This window comes from Odocoileus virginianus, chromosome 21 (assembly GCF_023699985.2).
Source record: "Odocoileus virginianus isolate 20LAN1187 ecotype Illinois chromosome 21, Ovbor_1.2, whole genome shotgun sequence".
Taxonomy (NCBI): Eukaryota; Metazoa; Chordata; class Mammalia; order Artiodactyla; family Cervidae; genus Odocoileus; species Odocoileus virginianus.
Genome location: NC_069694.1, coordinates 26,721,984 through 26,748,072, shown reverse-complemented (window position 1 = coordinate 26,748,072; position 26,089 = coordinate 26,721,984). Strand labels below are relative to the sequence as shown.

General features: G+C 40.9%; 1 protein-coding gene across 11 annotated transcripts in view; it reads right to left on the bottom strand.

Annotated features, from left to right (window-relative positions):
- LCORL (ligand dependent nuclear receptor corepressor like) overlaps positions 1 to 26,089 on the bottom strand; it is a 193,522-nt gene that overhangs the window by 143,890 nt on the left and 23,543 nt on the right. The window contains exon 1 of one of the 11 annotated variants that reach the window (XM_070452105.1): positions 21,427 to 22,248. The exons of 1 other annotated variant lie outside the window; for it this stretch is intronic. In XM_070452105.1, the coding sequence (XP_070308206.1) occupies positions 21,427 to 21,580 (154 nt within the window). In that variant the 5' untranslated portion in view covers positions 21,581 to 22,248. Of the gene's footprint in view, positions 1 to 20,394; positions 20,691 to 21,426; positions 22,249 to 26,089 lie in introns of those variants that run through there. 9 more of the 11 variants (XM_070452112.1, XM_020878318.2, XM_020878319.2 and 6 more) reach the window with 9 other exon arrangements.

Below are 26,089 nucleotides of genomic sequence, written 5' to 3'. Positions count from 1 at the left end.
GTATAAAAGAGAGATCTGCAACAGTGCTGCTGTGCTGTGCTTAGTCGCTCAGTCATGTCCGGCTCTTTGTGACCCCATGGACTGTAGCCCACCAGGCACCTCTGTCCATGGGGATTCTCCAGGCAAGAATACTGGAGTGGGTTGCCATGCCCTCCACCAGGGGATCTTCCCAACCCAGGGATCGAACCCAGGTCTCCCACACTGCAGAAGGATTCTTCACCATCTGAGCAACCAGGGAAGCCCAAGAATACTGGAGTGGGCAGCCCATCCCTTCTCCAGGGGATCTTCCCGACCCAGGAATTGAACTGGGGTCTCCTGCGTTGGGGGCAGATTCTTTACCAGCGGAGCTACCAGGGAAGCCCGAATGGAATGTGGAAAGTGGCATTCCTGTGAACTTCACCACTTAAAAGCTAACTAACAAAAATGTCAATTAACACCCAATTAAATATCAGAACAAGGATTAAATCCTTGGGAAGAAAAACATTCACAATCCGGCTTCAAACCAATTTTTATACTCTCATGGTTTCTGCCAAACTGAAACTTTTGGGCATGCTTTAATAATTTTCAAAAAAACACAGAATAGGACTTCCTGGTGGTCCAGCAGCCAAGACCCTGTGGTCCCAATGTTGGGGGGTGGGTTCGATCCCTGGTCGGGGAGCTGGATCCCACATGCTGCAACTAACAGTTTCCATGCTGCAACTAAAGATCCCGCATACTATAATTAAGAGCTGGCAAAACCAAATAAATAAATATTTTTTTTAAAAAACAAAACAGAATATATCAAACTTCCATAAAAGCAAAAGCAAACCTTTTGCTTTTGCCTCTAGCACAAAAGGAAGGCATCATTGGGTTGAAAATAGAGCAAATATTTCATCAGATTGTTGTCTGTAGGATAGAAGGTTAAACTAAAAAGAATCAGAACAGAAGAGGGGAAACTAAGACAGTGCAGTAGTCCAGGCAAACAAAAGCAAGACTGGAATGGAAAGAGAGGGAAAAGAATGGACTTAAGATGAATTTGGAAGCATAACAAGTAATAACTGGGTACAGGAGTGGAGATGCAGAGTAAGTGAAAGATGACTTTCTGACTTGTGAAACTAGGTATTATCAGAAAAAAAAACAAAGGAACAGCTTTGGTATTTGGTACAGGGAGATTAATAGTTCAGTTTTAGACTATGTCTTACTTATGATACCTGAAAAGACATACAAGTAGAGAAAGAAATCAAATATTGAGACAGGTGAGTAACTGGGAAGAGAGAAAATGAGTGTCACAAGAAAATGTTTAGGATTTTGTTTAAAGAAGTAATCATTATATATTTCAGCTATGGAAGTCTAAAACCTACAGTGAGCTATGTTACATTTACTCTGCTATATCTGACAGAACTGGTGAAAATTGACTTGAGGTAGTCTTTCCAAATTACTTGTATTTATTATAAAGATATGTGCCAAACCAAAAAAAAACAAAAACATAAAATTAGTAAGTCTGTCTAGGTTAAGTCTATTCCTTATTTTCCTGACACATAATAAAGGATAAAGTTGTGGGGAGCTGAGGGGAGACAAAACACCACACCCAATAATAATCAAGGTCCAAAGCCACCCCTGGACCTACAAATGTTAAGAACATAAGAATGCAGAGGTGCCACATCATTCCTGCAGCAGAAGTTCTGAGCTAAGACAGATCAGAATTTATACTCTACTATATTCCACTGTATGACTGGTTTTCTTAGAGTTCTTGTTGTACATACTTTTGCAACAACTGGCTTAAGGCAAACTAACATGTCCTAATGGTTGATCCTAGATACTGATACACCTATATACTGACTCTACTATCTCAAATATGAAAACTGCTCTATCTTCCATCTGGATAATGGTCTCACAATCCAATTAAACCTCTTAAACATTAGCCTGGAAATGATTCCTTTATCTTCCTCCTTTTTCTATATGCCCACAGCTCATCTATGCCTAAAATCTACTGATTTTAACGCCTCATATCTTTTGAATTCTTCTTCCTCCTCCATTTCTACGACTACTCTTATTTCGGACCCTCACAATTTCTTGGTTGGGCTAACCTGACATTCCCCTGGTTGAGCTGCTTGTCCTGTTCTTCTACTGGCAGCTGTGCTGTGCTGAGTCGCTCAGTCGTGTCCAACTCTTTGCGACCCCATGGACGGTAGCCCACCAGGCTCCTCTGTCCATGGGATTCTCCAGGCAAGAATACTGGAGTGGGTTGCCATGCCCTCCACCAGGGGATCTTCCCAACCCAGGGATCAAACCCAGGTTTCCCTCATTGCAGGCAGACTCTTTACCATCCGAGCCATCAAAACCACAAATTAAAATATTTCACTCCCATGCTTTAAAATCTTGCAATGGTTTTCTACTACCTGTAAGTTACTTAACTTCTTTATCTGTAAAGTGGGGATGATAAAAATAGTTCCTACTTCTGTTGTGAAAATCAAATGAATTGTAGTGTAATTAAGCATTTAATGCCTAACGAACAGTAAAATAATATAATTTAAAATAACAATAATTACTGTCATATACTGCTTAGGTATCTCTCCATGATTTAGCTTCTAATTCCCTTCTCAAGTCCCACAATCATTCCTGGACCCATACAAAGAAATTTAATCACTCTTATCCTCTATACCACAACTTTAATATTGTATATGCTTCTATTATAGTATTTACCATACTTTATAGAGTAGGAGAGACTTGTTTTCACTGCGAGACTATGTGAAGACAATCTAACATATCTGAGTCATTGAGCACAATGTCTGGCCCATAAATATTTACTGAAAAAAGTTATGAAGAGAAAGGAATGTATGAAAGGATTACAACGTAGGGCTATGCTTCCTTCAACACTGAAAATCTAATTACTCTTGATAAAAAATAAAAGAACAATTTTAGAACAGGTCTAAAGGATGAGAGTCAGCAAAAATTCACTCTGTGACAGAAGACGAAAGCACCTGTGGGTTCTGACTGAGAAGAAAGATTAGTTTAGTAAGATAAGTAAAGTAAGCAAGCTAATCTGTAGTCATAGGGAAATATATAACTTATAATTTATATCTATGCTAGAAATGTTAAAAGGTTAAATAATAGGGCAAAGGAAAAAAACAGGTAAAGACCAGACTGATGCCATAAAATGAGTGTGTTTAAAAAAAAAAAAACAAACCCAAACATATATTTTACCAGGGCATGACTTTCCTATACTCTAAACAGGTATAGGGTAACCCAGGTAAAATTAAAATGAAACAATAAGATTGTCATCAGCTAATTCTATTTGATCATTTGCCATTCTTGGGAAAAGTTCAAAAGAGATGGAAAGGGGATGGCCATCATTCTTAGAATTGGGATAGAGGATTAACTGTTTTACATCAAGACTAAAACATACATTGACAATCTATGCTGGGGAAAACCCTTGCCCCACTAATTCCATGCTCTTATCTCCTCTACTCCCAATGTTAAAGCCAAGAAAGAAATTTGGGGATCCTAAGGGAACCCTTAACTTTGATATGTACATTCAAATACAGAAGCTCCTGGTTCTCTCTTATTCCAGGGCCAAGAACAAAGGGACAAGAATGTCTAAACCCAGAATATTTCTCCCTACTTCTCAATTCAAAGTTTTGAAATAAAGAACACAGTTCTAGTACTAATGTTTTAAATGCATCAGGAAGCAGGAAGTATTAGATTTGCTAATTTTACAACCAGGTTTTATCAGAAGAGTAACATAGACTAAAAGTGAATTCTATCTTCATTATTTTCTAGATGAAAAGTCTTAGACAAGTTTCAAACACTAAAAGTGATTTATTCGAGAATGTAGTATTTAGATGAATGGCATTGCTTTTAAGTATTTTTACTTGTAACAATCAACTGTTTGAAGTGTGGTAAAAACTGTTCCTTTTTTAACTATTTGAGAGTAAATGGCCCAAATGATAACACATCACTCTTGAATTTTTTAATAACTATTTCCTAGGAAGGCATTCTCTTACAAATATAGCCATTTGTTATAAAATCAGGAAATTAACAATGAAGCATCATGCTCACTGCTACTGAGGTGTCACTGCTCCTAGGCCCCTTCTCAGAGAACAATTTAGGGCATAAGTATAGATTTCTATATTCTATATCTATATATAACAAAAACTATGAATTCACACCAACATCTCTTTTCCAATTCAACAATATGGAAAGCATTCTAGTATTTTCCAACTTCCGTAACAGTAACTCTGTTCTCAGACGCTGATATGCCTGGCTCCCATTATCCTTAATGTTACTTATTGGACCAGTCTCCCATTGTAGCTGCTTCCCATCCCCAAACGGATGCTCTCTTTACCCTTTTTTGCCACAACACCGGCAGGCCTCCTCCATGAGTAAAACCTCTCCACCTTGCTCAGGCTGCTATTCCTCGTGCCTGGCACTTCTAAAAGAATATCCTCATCTTGCTTAGCTACTAACATCCCATACAGAGCTGACCCTCCACTAGGATGTGTTCCTCTCCCCATCCTCAGGCTCTGATCTTGCACTGGGATGCCTGCAAACATGGACTCCCACCTCACCCAACCTGAGGCACAGTACACCCATCCTAGGCTACCCTCCTACACAGATGCTGTCTGCAGCCCCCACTGGCCCCCATCACCTCCAAGTAGACGCCCTCCTCATCCTCTTACCCGATACCAGGCTACTCTCCTGCACACAGACCAATCTGACCCTGCTTGAGCTCCAAAACCTTACACTGGTGTGCCCTCCAATGCAGATTGCTCCTCACGCCTCCAGCTCCATTATCGCGCATGGGGACCCTTCTCATCCCCGCCAGGCTCTGACATCCCACCTTTCAAGAGGACATGCCCCTCCCCCCGCCCCAGACATACCCTAACCAGTGTGGACACCTACCTTTGTTTGGTTCCACCTGATGGTTTCAGTACTAAAATGTTCAGAAAAGGAAGAAGGGAACTACCTTTGTTTGGTTCCACTTGATGGTTTCAGTACTAAAATGTTCAGAAAAGGAAGAAGGGAACAAGGAAGAGTAACTGATGACATTTTAAAAACAAAAAGTGATACCAGTAAATAAACTGCATAAGCACCCATAATCCAAGCTAAATAAAAGGATAATCTATTTGCCAAAGCATCTGCATTTTCTTAAAGAAACAGTGGTCTATTCTTTTACATTAATTCCTTCTAAATTTGAAAAGTCAATTGGAAATTGATAAATAAGGCAGTATTATCGTTTTCTAGCCAAATATGCATTCTATTTAAACATCTTACAAAAGCTTGCAGCAAAAGCTAGTTCATTAAAAAAAATAAAACTCTACCAACCTTAGAGTTTAAAAAATAAGAGAATTTCAAAGACTAGAATATTAAAAAAAATATTTTGAATATATAAGTTTGACATGTTTTCAGTTTAATGACAATTGTACTGTTTTCAGTACACTTATGCCCAGATACAATTCTGCAAAAACCAGCCTCAGTAGTTAGAGGAGTAATACCCTTTCCCTGCTCCCTGCTTCTATGAGGAGGATGCATCACATGTACAATCTCAGCCTCTTTTTACTCCTAGGGAAATTAAGTGACTAATCTCACTGGTGATTTTGTAAAGAATAACTGAGTAGACCCTTGGATGTAGCTATTGAGAGAACACAGCTGCAAAGAGCTCATATTCTATCCGCACCCCTGGTATGCCTGGGACTCGGTAGATAAATAGGCCTATTTGTGTGTTAGCTGCTCAGTTGTGTCTGACTCTTTGCAACTCCACGGTCTGTCCATGGAATTCTCTAGGCAAGAATACTGAAGTGGGTTGCCATTCCCTTCTCCAGGGGATATTCCTGACCCAGGAATCGAACCAGGGTCACCTGCACTGCAGGCAGATTCTTAGCCATCTGAGTTACAAGGAAAGCCCTATGTCAGAACCCGAATTTTTAGTCTACGGCCATACCACCCTGAACGCGCCCAATCTCGTCTGATCTCGGAAGCTAAGCAGGGTTGGGCCTGGTTAGTACTTGGATGGGAGAACCCAAAAAATTCGGGTTATTTCTCTTATCTGAACTCTATCATTAATAAAAGTGATATTCTGTTTCTTTCTCCTTGTTTTAATTTTCAAGTTTTTCGGAACCCAGGCAAAAAAAAAAAAAAGAGGATGCTATTTGAGAGTATTTCAGCAATCCAATATCTTAATTTATTGAAATGGAACTTGCTCATTTTCCCAGCTTTAACTCAAACAGGCTGCTTCGATTTGAGCTTAAAACTATTACAAACAAAAAACCCTCAAACCTGAACCAACAGCAGATGTCCAAAATGAAAATAAGCTGATTTATACAATCATGCTTATTACCCATTTAAAAAAAAGCCTCTAATGCTTATAATTTCCTCCTTATAGACACCATAATTTAGACTTTCAATCCTACTTCCTACTTCCATCCTGTACTCCAATGACACTAGAGTGCTGAATATTTTCAGAATATACACTATTTAGATTTCTATATCTTTGCTTACACTATCCCTCAACCTGTTCCTTCCAACCTACTTTCCTGCTGGATCATTTAACTTAGGGAGCAGCAAACTATAGCCAGTATGTCAAATCTGCCTATTTTTCTAAATAATTTTGTTTTTGGAACACAACCATGCTCCTTTATTTATACATTGCTTCTGCACTAGAAGAGATATCCACGTCCAAGGTAAGAGAAACCCCAGTAAGACAGGAAGCACTGAGAGGGCGTCAGAGGGCAGAGAGACTGAAGCCACAACCACAGAACACTAACCAGTTTGACCACACAGACCCCAGCCGTGTCTAACTCAGTGAAACTAAGCCATGCCGTGTGGGGCCACCCAAGATGGACAGGTCGTGGTACAGAGCTGTGACAAAATGTGGTCCACTGGAGAAGGGAATGACAAACCACTTCAGTATTCTTGCTTTGAGAACCCCATGAACAGTATGAGAAGGCAAAAAGATAGGACACTTGAAAGATGAACTCCCCAAGCTGGTAGGTGCCCAATATGCTACCGGAAATCAGTGGAGAAATAAGAATGAAGAGACGGAACTAAAGCAAAAACAACACCCAGTTGTGGATGTGACTGGTGATAAAAGTAAGGTCTGAAGCTGTAAACAGCAATACTGTATATGAACCTGGAATGTTAGTTCTTGAATCAAGGCAAATTGGAAGTAGTCAAATAGGACATGGCAAGAGTGAGCATCGACATTTTAGAAATCTGCGAGCTAAAAAGGACTGGAATGGGTGAATTTAACTCAGATGACCACTGCATCTACTACTGTGGGCACGAATCCCTTAGAAGAAATGGAGTAGCCATCACAAGAGAGTCCAAAATGCAGCACTTGGATGCAATCTCAAAAACGAAAGCACGATCTCTGTCCGTTTACAAGGCAAACCATTCAGTATCATGGTAATCCAAGTCTATACCCCGACCAATAATGCTGAAGAAGCTCAAACTGAATGGTTCTAAGAAGACCTACAAGACCTTTTAGAACTAACATCCAAAACAGATGTCCTTTTCATTATAGGGGACTGGAATGCAAAAGTAGGAAGTCAAGAAACAACCTGGACTAGCAGGCAAATTTGGCCTTGGGAGTACAGAATGAAGCCGGGCAAAGGCTAATACAGTTTTGCCAAGAGTTTTTTCACGAGATTGCACTGGTCGTAGCAATCACCCTCTTCCAACAACACAAGAGAAGACTCTACACATGGACATCACCAGATGGCCAACACCGAAATCAGACTGATTATATTCTTTGCAGCCAAAGATGAAGAAGCTCTATACAGTCAGCAAAAACAAGACCAGGAGCTGACTGTGGCTCAGATCATGAACTCCTTATTGCCAAATTCAGACTTAAATTGAAGAAAGTAGGGAAAACCACTAGACCATTCAGGTATGGCCTAAATCAAATACCTTATGATTATACAGTGGAAGTGAGAAATAGATTTAAGGGACTAGATCTGATAGAGTGCCTGGTGAACCATGGGTGGAGATTAGTGACACTGTATTGGAAACAGGAATCAAGACCATCCCCAAGAAAATCAAATGCAGAAAAGCAAAATGGCTGTCTTAGGAGGCCTTACAAATAGCTGTGAAAAGAAGAGAACCAAAAAGCAAAGGAGAAAAGGAAAGCTATATCCATTTGAAAGTGGAGTTCCAAAGAACAGCAAGGAGAGGTAAGAAACCCTTCCTCAGTGATCAGTGCAAAGAATTAGAGGAAAACAAAAAAAAGGGAAAGACTAGAGATCTCTTAAAGAAAATCAGAGATACCAAGGGAACATTTCACGCAAAGATGGGCTCAATAAAGGACGGAAATGGTACAGACCTAACAGAAGCAGAAGATATTAAGAAGAGGTGGCAAGAATACACAGAAGAACTAAACAAAAATGATCTTCATGATCCAGATAATCACCATGGTGTGATCACTCACCTAGAGCCAGACATCCTGGAATGTGAAGTCAAGTGGGCCTTAGGAAGCATCACTAGGAACAAAGCTAGTGAAAGTGATGGAATTCCAGTTGAGCTATTTCAAATCCTGAAAGATGATGCTGTGAAACTGCTGCACTCAATATGCCAGCAAATTTGGAAACTCAGCAGTGGTCACTGGAAAAGGTCAGTTTTCATTCCAATCCCTAAGAAAGGCAATGCCAAAGAATGCTCAAACTACTGCACAATTGTACTCATCTCACACACTAGTAAAGTAATGCTTAAAATTCTCCAAGCCAGGCTTCAGCAATACGTGAACTGTGAACTTTCAGATGTTCAATCTGGTTTTAGAAAAGGCAGAGGAACCAGAGATCAAATTGCCAACATCCGCTGGATCACTGAAAAAGCAAGAGGGTTCCAGAAAAACATATATTTCTGCTTTACTGACTATGTCAAAGCCTTTGACTGTGTGGATCACAATAAACTGTGGAAAATTCTGAAAGAGATGGGAATACCAGACTAACTGATCTGCCTCTTCAGAAATCTGTATGCAGGTTAGGAGACAACAGTTAGAACTGTACATGGAACAACAGACTGGTTCCAAATAGAAAAAGGAGTACATCAAGGCTGTATACTGTCACCCTGCTTATTTAACTTATATGCAGAGTACATCACAAGAAACGCTGGGCTGGAAGAAGCACAAGCTGGAATCAAGATTGCCAGGAGAAATATCAATAACCTCAGATATGCAGATGACACCACCCTTATGGCAGAAAGCAAAGAACTAAAGAGCCTCTTGATGAAAGTGAAAGAGGAGAGTGAAAAAGTTGGCTTAAAGCTCAACATTCAGAAAACTAAGATCATGGCATCCAGTCCCATCACTTCATGGCAAATAAGATAGGAAAACAGTGAGAGACTTTGTTTTTTGGGGCCACAAAAATCACTACAGATGGTGACTGCAGCCATGAAATTAAAAGACACTTGCTCCTTGGAAGGAGAGTTATGACCAACCTAGACAGCATATTAAAAAGCAGAGACATTACTTTGTCAACAAAAGTCTGTCTAGTCAAGGTTATGGTTTCTCCAGTAGTCATGTATGGTTGTGAGAGTTGGATTATAAGCTTTTGAACTGTGGTGTTGGAGAAGACTCTTGAGAGTCCCTTGGACTGCAAGGAGATCCAACCAGTCCATCCTAAAGATTAGTCCTGAGTGTTCATTGGAAGGACTGATGTTGAAGCTGAAACTCCCAATACTTTGGCCACCTGATGTGAACAGCTGACTCATCTGAAAAGACTCTGATGCTGGGAAAGACTGAAGGCAGGAGGAGAAGGGGACGACAGAGGATGAGATGGTTGGATGGCACCACCGACTCAATGGACTTGAGTTTGAGTAAACTCCAGGAGTTGGTGATGGACAGGGAGGCCTGGCATGCTGTAGTCCACAGGATCGCAGAGTCAGACACAACTGAGCAACTGAACTGAACTTTGCACTAGAACAGCATAGTTGAGTAGTTGTAATAAAGACCATATGGCCCACAAGGCCTAAAATGTTTACATCTAGCCCTTTACAAAATGGGCTATGGGTTTGGGTGGACTCCGGGAGTTGGTGATGGACAGGGAGGCCTGGTGTGCTGTGGTTCATGGGGTTGCAAAGATTTGGACACCACTTAGCGACTGAACTGAACTGAATTCTATCTTTCTATTACACCAACTCTAATACTTAACATCCCTCATAACTGTAATTTCTTGAAAAGCAAATAATTCCTAATATAGAAATTAGTCTTTTTACCCAACTCACAATTCCCACCTCGCCCACTACTTTAGGGGAAGTACTCTTGGAGCTTTTGCCTTTTTTTCTACCCCTTATTCATCCTACCAAAGGAAAGAAGAATGACTAGTATTGGCAGTGTCCTGATAGTTGTTCCTAGCAGAATGCATTAATGTTTTAAATGTCATTTTTCATGCATGTCCAAGCCTACCACTCATCCTGCCTAGATGGTCCAACATATCAATAGACAAACCACAGGTAACAGGTAGTAAAGTTTCCTTGTTTATTAGAAGAGGCCTGCAGCTCCAGCTGCTTTGTCGTTGATAGGTTGGCAAGTTCAGTTCAGAGTGATACCGTCTTAATTTTGGCCTCAGTTACAAGCCAGGTTCTTCAATACAACCTTACCACCTAAAAAGTTAACATTTTGATTCCTGATTCTTGAGTCTATTTCTAATTCTGAACCTAGTTTAGGAAGAATCACAGAATTACACTACAATTAACTGACACACAGTAGGACTCAAGATATTCGATGACTGACAACAGTAAATTAACTGGAAAAAAATCTTTCTTTTAAAATGTATAACACACTAATACTACACATATTAAGTTGATGAACTTACTTAGGAAAATATGTTTTGAAGGAAAAATGAGAGTTCACACTCAATGATTCAAACCAAGTCTATTGTATTTATTCAATTATCTCTCAATATTTTGTAGCTATCAAGTCTCAGCTTAATTAACACATAAAGCAATCATGGATACTATCAATTCAGAAAAGTATTCTCCACCTTATTATCCTTCTATGAAACAAACATCCCTAAAGCCCAGTTCAGTTCAGTAGCTCAGTCATGTTTGACTCCTTGCAACTCCTTGCAACACACCATGTTTCCCTGTCCATCAGCAACTCCCTTCCAATTACTGCTTTATGTTCTCCCTCAAAATGTACCTTCTCAAATGTTTTCTCCTCTTACATACATCTTAAATACATTCTAACCTATTACAATACAGCTTCCATTCCCACCACTCTGCTTAAATTTATCCAGTCAAACAGTGCTGCGATGAACATTGGGGTGCACGTGTCTCTTTCAGATCTGGTTTCCTTGGTGTGTATGCCCAGAAGTGGGATTGATGGGTCATATGGCAGTTCTATTTCCAGCTTTTTAAGAAATCTCCACACTGTTTTCCATAGTGGCTGTACTAATTTGCATTCCCACCAACAGTGTAAGAGGGTTCCCTTTTCTCCACACCCTCTCCAGCATTTATTGCTTGTAGACTTTTGGATAGCAGCCATCCTGATTGGCATATAATGGTACCTCATTGTGGTTTTGATTTGCATTTCTCTGATAATGAGTGATGTTGAGCATCTTTTCATGTGTTTGTTAGCCATCTGTATGTCTTCCTCGGAGAAATGTCTGTTTAGTTCTTTGGCCCATTTTTTGATTATAATAGCCAGGACATGGAAGCAACCCAGATGCCCATCAGCAGACGAATGGATGAGGAAGCTGTGGTACATATACATCATGGAATATTACTCAGCCATTAAAAAGAATTCATTTGAATCAGTTCTAATGAGATGGATGAAACTGGAGCCCATTATACAGAGTGAAGTAAGCCAGAAAGATAAAGACCATTACAGTATACTAACACATATATATGGAATTTAGAAAGATGGTAACGATAACCCTATATGCAAAACAGAAAAAGAGACTCAGATGTATAGAACAGACTTGTGGACTATGGGAGAAGGTGAGGGTGGGATGTTTCAAGAGAACAGCATTGAAACATGTATATTATCTAGGGTGAAACAGATCACCAGCCCAGGTTGGGTGCATGAGACAAGTGCTCGGGCCTGGTGCACTGGGAAGACCCAGAGGGATCAGGTGGAGAGGGAGGTGGGAGGGGGGACCGGGATGGGGAATACATGTAAATCCATGGCTAATTCATTTCAATGTATGACAAAAACTACTGTAATGATGTAAAGTAACTAGCCTCCAACTAATAAAAATAAATGGAAAAAAAAAAAAGAAAAAAAAAATTTATCCAGTCAAGTTCACCAAGAACTTCATGCTGCCAAAAACAATGTACACTTCCCTGTTTAATGGTACTCAACATCTCATCAACACATAACAATCTCTCCTTATTGTAACACTCTTCTCTCCTCTTAGATTTGGTAATACTATCTCTCCTGGTTTTTGTACTCAGCCAACAGTTTTACTTTACAGTGCAAAAGTCCAGTGGTCTTACCTTGAGACTCCTCTTCCTCCATCCAAAGAGTGTTAAGATTCCTTAAGATGTAATACCAAGTACTCTACTCCCCTCTAGTAATACTATCTCTTGCCCTTAGGTGGTCTCATTCATTTCCACAGATTTAAATGTCATCTTTATGCTGCTAATTCCTTAATTTATATTAATTAGTCCAGAAACCACTACTACATAGTATTACAGCACTTTTCATAAACACCAAAAATAGTGAAGCTTTAAGGACAGATACTATCCTAGTTTCACAGATTTCTATCTGTGAAAAGTAAAATGACTTCTGCCTAAGGTTATAAATTGTTCATTCAACTCTTTGCAACGCCATGACTGCAATAAGCCAGGATTCCCTGTCCTTCACTATCTCCTGGTATTTGCTAAAACTCATGTCCATTTAGCTGATGATGCCATCCAACCATCTCTTCCTCTGTCGCTCTCTTCTTCTCCTGCCCTCAATCTTCCCCAAGAATTGGCTCTTCCCATCAGGTGGTCAAAGTACTGGAACTTCAGTTCAGTCACTAAGTCATGTCCAACTCTTTGCAACCCCATGAACCACAGCACGCCAGGCCTCCCTGTCCATCACCAACTCCCGGAGACCACCCAAACTCATGCTCATCGAGTCAGTGATGCCATCCAATCATCTCATCCTCTATAGTCCCCTTCTCCTCCTGCCCTCAAACTTTCCCAGCATCAGGCTCTTTTCAAATAAGTCAGCTCTTCGCATCAGGTGGCCAAAGTATTGAAGATTCAGCTTCAACATCAGTCCTTCCAATGAACACTCAGGACTGATCTCCTTTAGGATGGACTGGTTGGATCTCCTTGAAGTCCAAGGGACTCTCAAGAGTCTTCTCCAACACCACAGTTCGAAAGCATCAATTCTTCAGTGCTCAGGTTTCTTTACAGTCCAACTCTCACATCCATACATGACTACTGGAAAAACCTTAGCCTTGACTAGACGGACCTTTGTTGGCAAAGTAATGTCTCTGCATTTTAATATGCTGTCTAGGTTGGTCATAACTTTCCTTGCAAGGACTAAGCGTCTTTTAACTTCATGGCTGCAGTCACCATCTGCAGTGACTTTGGAGACTCAAAAAATAAAGTCAGCCACTGTTTCCCCATCTGTTTGCCATGAAGTGATGGGACCAGATGCCATGATCTTAGTTTTCTGAATGTTGAGCTTTAAGCCAACTTTTTCACTCTCCTCTTTCACTTTCATCAAGAGGCTCTTTAGTTCTTCTTCACTTTCTGCCATAAGGGTAGTGTCATCTGCCTATCTGAGGTTATTTGATATTTCTCCCAGCAATCTTGATTCCAGCTTGTGCTTCATCTAACCCAGCGCTTCTCATGATGTACTCTGCATCTAAGTTAAATAAGCAGGGTAACAATATACAGCCTTGAAGTACTCCTTTTCCTATCTGGAACCAGTGGTAGATGCTAAAAAGAACTGTGTTTTTTCAATTCTTAATCCTTTTTTACCTTTTGCAGATTTAGCCCTTGGTCCTTAAACTGTTTCCTAGTTTACTATTTAAATATGAAGACTACTGGATGAAGTTATTTTCCTACATACACACCTTACAGATAGCCATCAGAAAAGAACTACCCAGTTTGAGATTAACAGAGAAAGTCTCAAACTTGTTTTTCAATAAATGCTTTAGAAAAGACTCTAGGATACAATTGAAATTTAAAGGTAACTGAGGATGCAGGTGGCTGTTATGATTAATAAGATACTCAAGAATTTGGGGCAATGTGTACAAAACAGAACTAAAAAATTGATGAAAGTGGCGGGGCTGTTTAAAGAAGATAGTGAGCCAAACAGGAAAGAAGTCTGATGGACTATGATCAACTAACTTGTATTTGATGAAAAAAGACACATGGGAGATACCACTGCTTTGTAAACTACAAAAATCAAAGTAGTTATTCCAAATAATGATTTAAATGATTTAAAATGATTAAAGCCTGTAAACTAAGGTGAAGGACAGTAAATCAGCTATGCAGCTACTGGCATAAACTAGACTCTCATCTGAACCTGCCCAAGTGTTTGACTTCATCAGAAAAAAACAAAATCCAAAAGGATGTGGTAAAGAAAATAGTAATAACTTAGTAACAGATTAAGGTAAAGAACAAAGAAAAACAAAGAAGCAAATATAAGTAAGTAGAATAGGATTGCTGCAGATGAGTGGGAAAACTATATGAAAGGCAAGAAGATACAGAAAAGTAAGTTGTAAGTTGTTTTCTAGAAAACATAAAAAGTCTCAAAACTAATTTTTATTTAGCTTTAATTAAGAGCAAAGCAGCATTCTTCAAATACAAATATGGCATTATTTTGTTACCTTAATTAGTTTCCTAATGGCAGTAGTAGGTTGGTCTGGGCCTATTCACATTGTCTTTCCTATATTATGTGGTGAATAAAACACACACACACACAGACACACACACACACACACACACACAAAGGAATATTAGCAAAAGGAAAAAGGAACTCTAAACCTCAATAACATATATTATAATTGGAAAAACTGGAATAACCAAAAAGAAAGAAGAAATTGTATATCAAAAAATCTACATGCTGTTGGTTGCTCCTCCCAAGACTGCACTGTGGTAGAAGAAATAAAAACCAGGATTTAAAGACAAGTCAGAGGAGCATGGAGAACACATAATAGCTACTTATGGTGACATAATAGGAACTTACCCCAGTGCCCAGCCAAACAGCAGGGGGGGGGGGGGGGGGGAAAACACATGTGTAGCCAGCTCAGGGAAGTAGCATGGACAGGAAGAGACAGCAAGCACCACACAAAAAGAAGGATATGTAGAGTATGCTCACACTGGCACACAGCCTGTTTCTAACATCTGCAAATACATAAAATTCATATATTGCTTGAACCCAAGGATGGCAGAACTTCCAGGTATACAATAATGGAAGAGTACACAGAATTTCAAATTTTACATGCAAAATTCACAGTAAGCCTATTTTACAGAGAAATTTGGATGTGTCTTTACCACCCAACTACTCATGATCATCACAGATTCCGCTTGCCTGATACATATTAGATAGTGGTATAATTCAAATATTTTTTAAAGAATAAAATAAATGCTATTTGAAAAAATAGTTTTAGGGTCAAAGTTTTCGGATAGTTGACCCATTCATACCAGTTCTCATCAAATCCAGATTTCTACATAAATCTTCTCTTCTGGCATTTACATAGCAATAGTGACAAGATGAAGCAGAAGTTAGTGGAAAAATAAAGGAGTAGAAGAAGCGTCCAGAAAGAAGTGTCAAGTTGATTATGTAGAACTATATTTTCCTGGACTGTCCCATCTTTAAGCGTTATAGCTCTATGAAGTACTCCTATAACTTCTTCAGAGGTTAAAAATAGAGGAAGATAATATCTTCTGACCCTGATTATGGCTAGGAGCAGGTAGCTTGCAAGAAAGTTCACTCTGAAAGCACCTGCTGAGTGCAGAGGTCTAAGACAGTGACATGGTTAACAGGAAGGGTACAGAGATTAGGTACCAACAAAGAGTAAGTTCAAGATGATTTAGTAAGATACAGGCTTTTTAAAAATGAATTTAAACTAATTTCTTGTATTCAGTTAACCACAAAGCCAAAATATTCCTTAGAATGTAGAATGGCATCAAACGTCTTTTGATCTCCTTACATATAAAAAGCAAAGACCAAGCCAAGTGACTATACTGTGATTCTTAAACTCCATGACTATGGCTCAAGAATATCCTGGAACATAGATCTTTTAAGCCCTTACTATCTTCTTCTTTAACATGACTCAGGATCTTTTCATTGCTCATTGGCATTCCCGCCAGAAAGAATCTATTGGCAAAAACATAAAGCTCAAAGCTGCTAATAACCAGTATAATTCAATAACAATAATAGGCAGTTTAGGGCATGCTTTCTATGGCAGACATATTAACAGATATCAACAGAATTAATTTTCAAACAACTGTTATTACTTTTAATTTGCAGGTAAGGGACTGAAGTACAGAAAGATTAAGTAACTTGTAGGTGGCAACTGGTAGGTGGTTAACATAATTCAAACAGAGATAGTCTAGCTCCAGAGTCTATATTCCCATTTGCTGTATTACAGTATTCAAACAAAAGACATGGGGAATAAAAGATTTGGGGAAAGCTATCAGAAAGCTATAGTATCAACAGAAGTGAATAAGTGTGGTACCCAGGTAATCAAGACTTTGCTGGAGTCACTCATTATAAAACTGCGCGGTCCAATGTGGTTGCCATTTGCCGCAAGAGACTACTTAAGCATCTAAAATGTAACCAGTCCAACTTGAGATATAATAACTGATTTCAAAGACTTAACATTTTAAAAAGAATGTAAACTAATTCAACAATTTTATATGGGTTAATTTAAAATATTTTTAATATACTGAAGAAAATCAAACATACCATTTAAATGTGGCTACTAGAAAACTATTTCTACTGGGACAATGATGCTATGTTGGAAATATGCTGGAGTTTATAGAATAATTCTAATCAAATCTTCATTGTTTTACTGTTGTAACATTAAAGAAATCAGTTACACTGATCATTAACTTCTGTATCATAAAATAGGGCTTAACAACAGTTCTGACACCTCCTGTTCACATTTTGGTATCTAAATCTACTTTCCACTAAAAAGAACCTAAAACTCCTTGGAAAAACGGCTCATGTCAGGGCTGGAACAAGTAAAGCACAAGATAAACCTGGAATATGTTGTTTGGGAAGAAAGAAGTGCTCAAAAATAATCATTGGGCAGGGAGGGGTTGGGGAAACATGTGGTTTGTCAAAAAACACTGGAACCAGCTTGCTGAGACTCCCACTGGCCAAACCAAGGACAACCTGGAAAATCAAAATAATGACAGCAATGGATTTAACCACTGAATAAAGTAATAATCAATGAGTTCATTCTGATGAAAATAACAAAATAAAGGAAGAGAGAGGAAAGACTGCTTTATGACAGAGTATCAACTACTAGCCACAGAACAAAAAATCATGAATGGATGTTAAAACTTGTGGGTAAGTTTTATGAGACTATGTAAATATCCTATTCTGCAAAGTATTTTCCCATCAATTACAAATTAATTACAAAAGGACAAACAGTACCTTTTAGGGAGAAAGAGGGAGAAGACCACATTAACCAAACCTTCAAAGGTACCATCGCCAACATTGGGATAAACCAACATCATGAACCTTAATATACAGGGTATTAGGAAGGACAGAAGATATTCCTGCCAAAAATGCATAACCAATCTAATCATGAGGAAACAACTGACAAATTCAAATTGAGGGACATTAGACAAAATAACTGTCCTGTACTTTTCAAAAATGTCAAGGTCAAGAAATACAAGAAAGGCTGAGGAAATGTTCCAGATTTAAAGAGACCTAAAGAAATATGACAACCAAATTCAATGTATGATCCTGGCTGGGGGAAAAGGCTATAAAATAAAATTGATAAAACATGAACATGAATTATGAATTCAGTAATAGTATTAAAGAATGTCAATGTTATATTTCCTGGTTTTAATAACTATACTATGGTTAGGCAAGACAATGTCCTTGGTTTTAGGAAGTATAACTGAAGAATTTAGGGATAAAGAGGCATCATGTCTCCAAATCACCTTTGGATGGTCCAGAAAAAAAAAGAAAGATATAAATAGATACAGGGCAAGAACGATAAAGCAAATACTTGCAAAATGTAATACAATTCCTGAATGTGAGGAAGGATATAGAGGAGTCCCTTGTACTATTCTTTCAACTTTTCTCGTAAACATGAGATTATATCAAAATTAAAAGTTAAAACAAAAAACTTGCCTCATTTCCCAGATCAAATATCCTAATAGACTACACAAGTCCTGATAAAGTTTAAAAATATATTAATGCATTTCTTTAATCCTAAACTTGACTTTGCTTTAAATCTTATGATACTAATTATGTATCTCATACAATCCAGGAGTATATCTGTTATCACTCAATATCACACTGAGTACTAGGATACTACTAATTATACCCAACAAGCACTCAAACATTTGTTAGATGAACCTGCTTAAAAGTTAGCACAGTATAGGACGATTGCAGAAAAAACAAAAAAAATCAAATTGTAAAAAGCACCATATTGTATATAATGATACTGTGACACAGAGCTTACAGAACAACTCCTCAATTCTAAAAATAGAAATACTAGGATTAAATCACAGAGTAGCTATAAATCTAACATAAAGAGATGAGTTCCACAAAAGAAAGGTAAACAATATTTTCCGTATCAAGAATTAAACATCTTAGCTAACTACAAGCAGTTATGACAAGTAAAATGGACTTTTTGCCCATAAAATTAGAACATTAATATATTTTTTTTAAAAAAATGAAAAAGATTGAAGATTTAGGCTAAGAACTGAGATTTTAAAATTTCACTATTATTTCAATACTAATTTGCTGTACAGCCTTGAGATACTGCTTACAATTTCCATACCTCATTTAAAAAAAGACTTGTAGATCATTTTCTCCCCCAAAGGCAGACAGGATATTTTATAAAATGTCAATAAGAGCACTAAATATTCAATATGGAAGTACACATATATTCACACACATACACATAGGCACAGTAAAAAGAATACAGTTTCTTTGCGAACATGTTTACAAATAGCAAAACGCAACTTAAAAGTTACACAAATGCATTCAATCTCAATTCATACTATGAATAGATGCTTCACACATAAGACTACTGAAAAAACCCAATCAACCAGTGTTTACCCTGCTTAAGAGTTTTATCGTTTATTTAAAAAACAACCATGATAAAAACAAAGTAGGAGATGGATCTTCTTAGGTCTCCTGAGTAGGACTGGGGCTGTGGGAAGTAATTCTCAAATACAGTTAGGGCTTGGGGGAAAAAAAAAAATTTCCTTTCAAATATCGTACAAGTGAATACAGTGACTGCATATTAAACACACAGCATTAACCCAATTTTCAACGTCTTCTAATCCTACTAAAGTATCCAAGTAGGTAAGACAGGAAGATATCCTGTTTCCCTTTTCCATCAAATCCAATTAATTCTGCATTTAACAAAAATTCGACTATTTTTCAAAAACATATTTTTGTGAGACAAGGTGATACTTAATGCAACTAAACAAGCAAGATGAGAAAAAACAAAAAGCCTAAGTATTCTAAAATATAAAAATTGTCCAAAGACATCGTCAAATAACTGTGCCTCGGCAAAACTTAACACAGTATCTCGAGCCAGTATTACAATGCTATCATCCTGCCTGACTCTAACTGAACAACTCAACAGTTTTCATACAGGTTGTCAGTGGAAGAGATCTTTACATAAGCAATTATAAAAACAGGGTCCATTTTGTATTCGGGAGGCATTAGCAACACTTCGCTTAAAATTTAATATAAAAATACGATGAGGTTCTTTTTCACATTTTTTAAAGCAAAATCACGTATGACTACTTGACTAAAGCTATTTCCTAGAACGTTTCCTTAGATAAGAACAAAACATATAAAGGGTAAAACTGTGACTTGCTTAAACATAACTTAAATGTCCCTAATCAGAAAAACCTTCCTTCTCGTATGTTTTCCTATACCCACCGTACTCCGCAGTGCACATTTCTGAGTTAGGTTGTACTAGTTTCTTACCACGATCTCCTTTTCACTACTGAAAAACAAGATCTTCAAGCGCTAACTAAACAAATCTAAGGGGAGTGGGGGGAGGGAAAGGGGCGCGAGGTGGCGCAAGAACAGATGGAAACAAGGTAGTTGTTTTCTTAGGGAACTAAGGTTTCCTTCCTCAACTCCCAAAGCCAAGGTTTAATCGCCAGTTGAGCAAGGTGCTGCCACTATCCACTTCTTAGACAATGCAACCTTCCTTTCACCTCTTCTCATACTCTCCTACCCATCAACCCTTCCCAAAACAAACACAACATACCCCATCCCACAACCCGCGTTATCCCCTCGGTGCCCACTCAACCAACCTGCTGGATAACAGCTCCACGTACACGTCTCACTCAGACAAAAAAGCAACGGCGGCAAGGCAGCGAGATCCCACCACCTCACGCCACCCCCGAGGAACCCGCAGAATGACAGTCCGGAGCCCAGAAGTTTGAAGCAAAAGGATTCCCACCCAACCAAAAAGGAAGACGAAATTGCAGAAGGGGGTGAGAGGTGGGGAGAGCGATGTGCACGTCTGTGCAGGGAAGGGTCCATCACATGACAGTAACAGAGGACCCGAGTCGTCGGGGCATCCGTGAGGAGATGGGGGGGTGCCGTCGCCATGGCAACACCCCCTCTCAGTCCAGACTTCCAAAGAGGGAGGAAGAACTTCAAATCCCAACCGTCAGCGCTCGAGCGGCTCCTTCTTAAAGGGGTACACACAGCGCCGCCGCCGCCGAGCACGAGAGGGCAGAGTTGGGTACCCCCGCCCCTCGGGCGACGCCCCCGCCGCCCCTCGCCCCCAGCGGGCCCACCCTAGATACCAGCCCCGCGAGCGCCCAAGGGTCGCTCAGGTCCCCGTCGCCGGAGCCCGGCAGCGTCCGCCAGCCCGGCCCCCGGCGGCAGAAGGGGGTGTGTGTGCGCCCGGCGGGGGCGCGGACCAGCCCGCCTTCCTCCCGTCGGCTCTGCCCGCCGGCTCCCCTGCGCCCGGGCGCCGACCCGCCGGCCCGCTTCCTCCCTATTGACAGGGCTGACGGTGAGCGGCGAGGGGCGCCGACGAGTTTCGGCAAGAGCGCAAGCGAGCCGTTTCCTCGGGGGCTCGGCGAGCGGGTCCGAACTAATAGTTCCAGGCGAACCCAAGAGCAAAGAAGGAGAATGAGCGCGGACCGCGCCGGGCGAAGAGCCCCCAGACAAAAGGCGAGCGCCGGAGCCGCCGCGCCGCCGCCGCTCCCATCTCGCTCCCCCATTGAACTGACCCGAACGGAAGATTCAACTAAACCCCTCAGCCACAAACTCCTCGGGCTGCGGCAGTCGTCGCCGCGCGGAGCCGGGGCTCCGGCCCGTGTCTCTCTTACCTACACAGTGCATGAGGCGGTGGCGCCAAGAGTCGAGTTCCCGCCGGAATCCTCTCCTCTCCGCCGCGCACCGAGGGCTCCGGCACTGAGCGGCGGCGGCGGCGGCGGCAGCAGCGGCGGCGGCAGCGGCCATTCTCTCTCTTCCCTTGTCCATCTGCGTCCCGCGTCACGCGCCCTCATTTACATACGAGCGGCGCAGGCACGAGGCAGGGGCGCGAGCCCTCGGCGCGAGCCCCGGAGCGCGCGCCCCCCGGAGGGGGGTTGATTGACACGTGTCACACTACCTTCCCTCTGCCCTTCCCTCCCCCTCCCATCGCTCCCTCTGGGAGAGGCGGGGAGGGAGCGTAAGGAGAAGGAAGCAACCTGCCGCTTCCGCTGACCCCGCCTTCCCATCTACTCCCCTCTCTCCCCTCCCCCCGGAGTTTACTCAAGCAAGCCATACTGCTCCCGCCGCCCGCGAAAACCCTGAGCAGCAGCGAGAGGCTCGGAGCCTGGCCAGGAACCGGCGCGCTAATGGAGCAGACTAGCAGTGCCTTCTGCCTTCGCACCGCTACTCCAGACGCCCGGAGACTTCACTTCCCAGGCCCCTTTGCGCTGGGGTTCCGAAGCGGAGATTGCCGTCTCGGCGCGATGCATGCCGGTTCTTGCAGTCCAGTAGAGACGGGCACTTTTCGGTCTTTGCACACTTGGGACTGCTGCCCGGCCTTAGACTTCTCATCTCGGCGCGGCTGGTGGGTTTGGCGCCCAGAACAGTGCGCTGCGAGCGTTGCAGGGTCTGACCCAACCGCCTTAACTTCCTTAGAATTCGTGATAGAAGGGCAGTGGAAGCCGCTGGAGTTGTGGGTCCCTTGAAGGTTCGGGCTGCTTTAAGCTTATGTATGCTCTGAGTGCTGGAAACTTTTGGGGTCAGTGTCATCTCGCCACTCTAGGGAAAGAACAAGCCGGTGATTCAGCTGCATCCGAGATCTGCCGAATGTCCAAAGACAGAGCCCACAGTGACTTCAGTTTCCAGGGCGATGACATCTCAGAAAGCGAAAATATTTGTAATATTAAGGGAAAGATGTGGGACTTCACCGGAAATCGTTTATGGGGCAGAGGATTGGATGTGGCTGGGTTAAAACTCCAAAAGGAGAAACTTATGCTCGGCAAAATGTAAACTCTTGGACAGCAACCCATTGAATCTTGTGTTCCATGTCATCTTTGATTTGCCTAACCCTGGTACAGTGCGCGGTACGGGATTTAGCACTTAAACGTTTGGAATAAATTCTGCGCTGCTCTAGAGAAAATGTTTCTTCACACAGAGAGAAAGCTTTTGATTAAATATGAACTCCAATGACGGTTTTTACTTTTGCACCACAGTGATTGTGCATGTGTTTCTATATAAGTGCAGAGTGCTGAACCGAAACTAAGACCCCAAAGTTTGCTGAGAAGTAGTGTATTACTGGGAATTTATGCACAAGTCTGTGGAAAACACGTTTTAATTCTTACTGGAAACGCCTGTGAATTCTGAATTCAGTTCCACCCTCCGTATTTTGTGGGTTATCTTATCTACCTTGTCTACCTCTCGCCCCACCCTTGCCCCCAGGAGAAAGTAGCCCTGCTCATCACTTCTTCCTCAGTAGTGAAGATGCAGTTTTAAATTTTCAAAAATTAAAAAAAAAAGTGAAGTTCAAAATCTCAGTCATCTTGTTTAGAATGAACACAATTGAAGAAGCAAGTGAAATCATGAATGAAGATGCTTTTGGAGTTATCAGTGGATGGTTTCAGTTATGCATTCTACTGAAACTGTAATTGCCAAAATTATCAACCTCTTTCACATTGGTTAGCATAGGCTAGGTTACTAGAGCTTCCCTGGTGGCTCCGCGGTAAAGAATCTGCCTGCAATGCAGGAGACCCAGGTTCAATCCCTCCTGACTCAGGAAGATCCTGTGGAGGAGGGCATGGCAACCCACTCTAATACTCTGGCCTAGAGAATCCCAAGGACAGAGAAGCCTGGTAAGGCTCCAGTCCTTAGGGTTTCGCAGAGTCAGACAAGACTAAAGCTACTAAGCAGTAGCAGCAAGTTACTGGTGCAGTAACAAAGGATCCAAAAGTTTTAGTGGCTTAAAAATAACAACAAAACAGTTATTTCCTGTTCATTTGTATGTTCATTTCTGGTAGAAGGAAGGGAGGAATTGGAGAGAACTTCAGTCCTGAGACTGTCACCAAGCAACCAGCTGGCTTAAGGAGGCTCCAACCAATCTCTGGAGCTTCCCCACTTGCATGATAGGCTCAAGGAAGATGAATGTCAAACAGGCTCTTTCTAAAAATGATCCAAGTAAATTTCCCTCATATTTCACTGACAAAAGTAAATTATGTGGGCATGCTACCTTGAAGGAAGCAGAAAAGTGTAATTCTATCATTTGCCCAGAAGGAAAATTAACCAAAATTTACTAGTGAGTAGTACCAATGACTACTGCAATCCATCCTTCTAATCACCAATTTACATATCACTCTCCTTATGCTGCAAAATATATTCATTCCTACCACAAGTGAAACAATCCAAAAGTTTTATTCAGTACTGGCATTAATCTCAAAGTCCAGCATCTCTGGATGATGCTTGGTAGTTCCTGTATTAGAACAGGAAAAAAAATTTCTCTTGTTACAGAGACCTGAAATGACAAAGTATCTATCTTCCCTGCTTACAGACACACACACACACACATATGCACTTAACATACAGTGGTGGGACAGGAACAGAATAACTGTTTAGAAAGGGCATGAATGGGTGGCATGCATGAATAGTATTAGCAAAATATTTTACCACAGCTAACATGGATTGCCTACTTTCTAGCCTCTAATGACAGTTTCCTCGCCACTACTCACTGAGCTTTTAAGTCATAGAATATATTTTAGATTTTCTATCATAACTGTACTTCCTTCTGGGCACCAAATTCTATGTTAGTCAAATGGGCTGGGTAATGCTCCAATAATAGAAACCCAAAATCTCAGAGGTTTAATATAAAAATTTATTTCTTACTTAAACTATATGTTCTCCAAAAATCGGTGTTGGGTTTAATTAGGTCCCATTTGTTTACTTTTGCTTTTATTTCCAATATTCTGGGAGGTGGGTCATAGATGATCTTGCTGTGATTTATGTCGGAGACTGTTTTGCCTATGTTCTCCTTCTGGAGTTTTATAGTTTCTGGTCTTACATTTAGATCTTTAATCCATTTTGAGTTTATTTTTGTGTATGGTGTTAGAAAGTGTTCTAGTTTCATTCTTTTACAAGTGGTTGACCAGTTTTCCCAGCACCACTTATTAAAGAGGTTGTCTATTCCATTGTATATTCTTGCCTCCTTTGTCAAAGATAAGATGTCCATAGGTATGTGGATTTATCTCTGGGCTTTCTATTTTGTTCCATTGATCTATATTTCTGTCTTTGTGCCAGTACCATACTGTCTTGATGACTGTGGCTTTGTAGTAGAGCCTGAACAGATGTATAGAACAGACTTTCGGACTCTATGGGAGTAGACAAGGGTGGGATGATCTGAGAGAACAGCATCGAAACATGTATATTATCAAGTGTGAAATAGATCGCCAGTCCAGGTTGCATGCATGAGACAAGTGCTCGGGGCTGGTACACTGGGATGACCCAGAGGGATGGGATGGGGAGGGAGGAGGGAGGGGGGTTCAGGATGGGGAGCACATGTAAATCCATGGCTGATTCATGTCAATGTATGGCAAAAACCACTACAATATTGTAAAGTAATTAGCCTCCAACTAATAAAAATAATTGGGGGAAAAAAATCAGTGTTGGGGAGGGTAGGGGGAACTGTTCTGTGTCCACTCAGGGACCCAGGTTTATGGGACCCCCCTCAATCTGAAAGTCCCCCAGTCAGCATGACTAGAGAAAAAAAGATAACCAAAGCATAGTCCAGCTCTTAAAGGCTTCTGCCAAAAGTAAAATATTTCATTGGGTGAAGTAAATCATGTGGCTATGCCTAACTTCAGAGGCGTTGATATATCACATAGGGCATAACAAACCACCTCAAAACTTAAAAGTTAGTAACATCAACTTTGTTTAGTTCATGATTCTATGGAATAGCAATTTTCATTAGGCTCAGCCAGACAGTTCTGCTTGCCCAGCCTGGATTCACTCAGGTGTTTGTGAAAAGCTCCCTGTCAACGAGGCAGCTCTGTTTCTGAGGGTGAACTGTCAGCTGAGACAACAGAGCAAACAGTTCAGGTGTCCCTCATCGTCAGGAGGCTGGCCTTGGCTTGTTGTCTTGGTGGTGGTCGCAGAATTCTAAGAGCAGCAAGAGAGCAAGCCTCAACGCACAAGCACTTTTTAAGTTTCGCCTTGGGTCGTATTTGCGCCAGGTCCATTGGCTAAAGCCAATCATGTGGCCGAGCCCAGTGTCAAAATGGGGACATAGATCCTACCTCTTTACAGGAAGACATGTTGGAAAAGGACATAGAAAGAGGGAAGGAAACAATTTGTGCCCACTTTTCAGTCTACTGCCTGAGGGAATGTGCAATGCTACTATGTTCCTCCAAAGTAGGGGAAATAAGTATTAATGAACAGAACTAATGAATATCATATCTATAGAACTTCTGGGAGAAGAGGAAGATAATGGCCATATACAATGAAATACACGGATTGAGTTAATTTTTGTTGTTG